We start from the raw sequence: 4,631 nt of genomic DNA on the forward strand, positions 1-4,631 counted from the left end.
GAGTAAAGGTTTCCTTTCATAGGGTGGCCTCATGTATCCTGTACCCGAGACGACACGTGATATGGTGAGATAAAAACCTATGTAGTGCAAATAACTGCTCGGCCCATTCCCTTTAAAGAGTTAATTTTCAGGGATGCAAGTGACCGCTTCTGTCTTGTCAGTACCTTGTCCGGAATATAGTAAATCTCACTGGTAAGCAAATTACAGCCATAAATGTTTTCCTGGCAGAATACAACTTCAAAGAGCAGGGGAAGAAAAAGGGGAAAAATTCAATAGTTCATGTATTGTCATTTAGGGACACTTAATAGGCTCCAACTGAGCAGAGGCAACAAAACATTCAATCTACTTTATAAATGTTTAAATATAAAATAAAACCATGGGATATCTAAAAGAAAAAGTCACTTTTAAGAGTAGGAGGATAAATACAATCATTTATTTTCCACATCAGCTTCACTTTAAGGCTTTAAATCATTTGTTTTCCACAATATTAGCATCTCTGCACCGATAGAAAGACTAAGTAGCTTTCCACCATGACAGCATCCAATCAGATTCTAAAAGCTCAAAACACTAATGCGTTTGGACTCCTATTGGTTGATACGGCGTGTCCCCATTTAATATCAGCCATACTATTAATACTGCAGCAATGTTCAAACAGACTCATTAAATATTTAACAGGTAAGGATTTCAGAAGTCTCCATAAAGACACATCTATTTGATGTACAGTCGGGACTGATGAGGTCAGAATTACAGATAAACGAGCGTTTTCATTCTCAGCCTCAGCCCAGAAGGGAATGTCAAACAAGTGAGCAAAGGGTCATTTCTTATTAAAATAAAGACTATAGAAGAAAGAATGTCAGAGCTGCAGCCAGGTACACACCCTGTGCACCAGCCGCTGGTAAACACCAAACTCCGCTGACTGGCAGGGCTGCAGAGACAGGATGCCAGGGCCATGCAGTACACGCCAATCATAAGGACTTAAACAGGACACCTGATTCAACAGCGCACTGGCGATATGTTTACTCTGCACTGTACAAACATCAGGTAACTAGCTGGTACTAACATATATGTCCTGCAGAACAAAGCCATGGACTGAACTCTGAGATAAAAAGCAGGCAACCCTTACAACAACAACGAGCTTATAAACACCCATTGCTCCGGGTATGGCAGGAGGTTCATACTGGGCTGGTACTGAAAACAAAGCTGAGCGTAGGGCTGGTGCACACCAAGAGCGCTTCTGAGTGCTTTTAAAAAACGCTAGAACTTTGAAAAGTGCTTGGTTAATGTATTTGTATGGGATGGATCACACCAAAGAGATGTGATATTTTTCCCCAAATGCAAATATGCAGCATTTTTTAGATGATTATGATTAACGATTATTGGTGTTCACTAGCCCTAACTTGAATATATCTCACTGCCCCATACCAGAAAATGATGCCAAGTACTACTGAACACCGACCAGCATGCATCCTACTCCCAGGTTCCAGAGAATTGCACCAAGTATCTCTGCACACTGGCCACCATTAAGCCTATTGCCGGGTACCAGAGGATGGCACCAAGTGACTCTGAACACTGGCCACCATACATCCTACTGCCAGGTTCCAGAGGATGGCACCAAGTGTCTCTGTACACTGGCCACTATACATCCTACTGCCAGGTTCCAGAGGATGGCACCAAGTGTCTCTGTACACTGGCCACTATACATCCTACTGCCAGGTACCAGAGGATGGCACAAAGTGTCTCTGTACACTGGCCACCATACTGCCAGGTTCCAGAGGATGGCACCAAGTGTCTCTGTACACTGGCCACCATACATCCTACTGCCAGGTTCCAGAGGATGGCACCAAGTGTCTCTGTACACTGGCCACTATACATCCTACTGCCAGGTTCCAAAGGATGGCACCAAGTGTCTCTGTACACTGGCCACCATACATCCTACTGCCAGGGTCCAGAGGATGGCAACAAGTGTCTCTGTACACTGGCCACTATACATCCTACTGCCAGGTTCCAGAGGATGGCACCAAGTGTCTCTGTACACTGGCCACCATACATCCTACTGCCAGGTTCCAGAGGATGGCACCAAGTTTCTCTGTACACTGGCCACCATACATCCTACTGCCAGGTTCCAGAGGATGGCACCAAGTGTCTCTGTACACTGGCCACTATACATCCTACTGCCAGGTTCCAGAGGATGGCACCAAGTGTCTCTGTACACTGGCCACCATACATCCTACTGCCAGGTTCCAGAGGATGGCACCAAGTTTCTCTGTACACTGGCCACCATACATCCTACTGCCAGGTTCCAGAGGATGGCACCAAGTGTCTCTGTACACTGGCCACCATACATCCTACTGCCAAGTTCAAGAGGATGGCACGGCATGGAGGGGATGGTGGTGATGAGTGGCACAGCATGGGGGGATGATGAGTGGCACAGCATGGGAAGGGGGGGGGGGGGTGATGGTGGTGAGTGGCACAGCACATGGGGGGTGGTGGTGATGAGTGGCACAGCATGGGGGGGATGGTGGTGATGAGTGGCACAGCATGGGGGGATGGTAGTGATGAGTGGCACAGCATGGGGGGGATAGTGGTGATGAGTGGCACAGCATGGGGGGGGGGTGATGAGTGGCACAGCATGGGGGGGATGGTGGTGATGAGTGGCACAGCATGGGGGGGGGGTGGTGGTGATGAGTGGCACAGCATGGGGGGGGGGAATGGTGGTGATGAGTGGCACAGCATGGGGGGGGGAAGAATGGTGGTGATGAGTGGCACAGCATGATGAGTGGCACAGCATGATGAGTGGCACAGCATGGGGGGGTGGTGGTGATGAGTGGCACAGCATGGGGGGGGTGGTGATGAGTGGCACAGCATGGGGGGGATGGTAGTGATGAGTGGCACAGCATAGGGGGGATAGTGGTGATGAGTGGCACAGCATGGAGGGGGTGGTGGTGATGAGTGGCACAGCATGGGGGGGGTGGTGATGAGTGGCACAGCATGGGGGGGGGGTGATGAGTGGCACAGGAGGTTGGTGGTTATGAGTGGCACAGCATGGGGTGGTGGTGGTGGTGATGAGTGGCACAGCTTGGGGGGATGGTGGTGATGAGTGGCACAGCATGGGGGGATGGTGGTGATGAGTGGCACAGGAGGTTGGTGGTTATGAGTGGCACAGCATGGGGGGGGGTGATGAGTGGCACAGCTTGGGGGTGATGGTGGTGATGAGCGGCACAGCATGGGGGGATGGTGGTGATGAGTGGCACAGGAGGTTGGTGGTGATGAGTGGCACAGCATGGGGGATGGTGGTGATGAGTGGCACAGCATGGGGGGGGGTGATGATGAGTGGCACAGCATAGGGGGGGGGGGGTGATGAGTGGCACAGCATGGGGGGATGGTGGTGATGATGAGTGGCACAGCATGAGGGGGATGGTAGTGATGAGTGGCACAGCATGGGGGGGGGGGGGGGATGGTGGTGATGAGTGGCACAGCATGGGGGGATGGTGGTGATGATGAGTGGCACAGCATGAGGGGGTTGGTAGAGATGAGTGGCACAGAGGGGAGAAGCTGGGTCTCCGGGGAACATGGAGGGAGCCAGGCACTGCAGAAGGAGGGGCAGCCGCTGGTGGTACTTACAGCCAGGAGGCAGCAGCCAGTCCTCTCCCGGGCGGCACCCATGGCAGTCCTGCGGCTAGAGCTCATGCCCGGTGCAGGCAGAGGCCGGGCTGGCGGCGGTGGGCACGCCAGGCTGGGCGCGGGGCTGTGTCAGGACGGCACACAGGCTGCTGCTGGCCATCGCTACTCAGCCGCTCCACACTGACAGCCAGCGAGGACCGGGCCCCGCCCACTGTGATCTCACAATGGAGGACAATGCAACCCTCCGGTGACGTCACGGCGCAGCGCTCCCCGCTCGCTGTGTCATACTGTCATGTCATGCGGTCATCCCTGCCAGGTGCTGCTGCCTGAGACTCTGACCCGAGCTGTGACTCATCAGCATCCTATGTGTGGAGGAATGGCTGACCTACTTACAGCACTGCATGGCCTGACTGCAGAGATCTGCACAGCTATAGGAGGATCTCTGCACTGCACTCTCTGCTCATTCCTCATCACACAGGGAACTCAAACTTCTGCGCTGACTTCACTTGATAATGATGCTGGTGATTATGATGTCATCTGCGATCTGACTTGTGTGTGTGGACCAGAGATGGATTTGCAATGGGGCCCTAGCCTAGGCAAGGTAGCAGAGATCATCCCTGAACTACAGTATTAGCTGTATTGGTCCTGGGCTCATACTCAGGGCCGGTCCGCTGATGAGGCGGGGTGAAACAAATGCTTTAGGTGGCACTTCTGGGGGGCAGCACCCGCCTGCCCGTGGGTGTAGGGGGCCGCCGAGCTGGAAGGGGTAGCAGGCAGGAAGGGGTATTGGGCACAGCGGTGGGGAGGGGGGACAGATCCCCCCCCTCCCTCGCCTAGGACCCCTATCTGCGCTCCCCATCCAGCTTTTAGCCGCTGGAGGTGAGTCCAGTGTAAGAGGCAGTGGGCGGGGACAACTCACCTCTTCCGCGTTCCAGCGTGCGTTCTACTGTTGTCACTTCTTGCAATGCCGCCCACTGTATTGTAAGTGGACGGCATTGCAGGAAGTGATG

General features: G+C 53.1%; 1 protein-coding gene across 1 annotated transcript in view; it reads right to left on the minus strand.

The window, feature by feature from the left end:
* The window catches only part of TNFRSF21 (TNF receptor superfamily member 21), a 142,320-nt gene extending 138,481 nt beyond the window's left edge, over positions 1–3,839 (minus strand). Inside the window, exon 1 of the mRNA XM_068280201.1 lies at positions 3,622–3,839. Within this exon, the coding sequence (XP_068136302.1) occupies positions 3,622–3,687 (66 nt within the window). The 5' untranslated portion in view covers positions 3,688–3,839. The remainder of the gene's footprint in view (positions 1–3,621) is intronic.
* Positions 3,840–4,631: the final 792 nt, after the last annotated feature.

The sequence above is a fragment of the Hyperolius riggenbachi genome, chromosome 4 (assembly GCF_040937935.1).
Source record: "Hyperolius riggenbachi isolate aHypRig1 chromosome 4, aHypRig1.pri, whole genome shotgun sequence".
NCBI lineage: Eukaryota > Metazoa > Chordata > Amphibia > Anura > Hyperoliidae > Hyperolius > Hyperolius riggenbachi.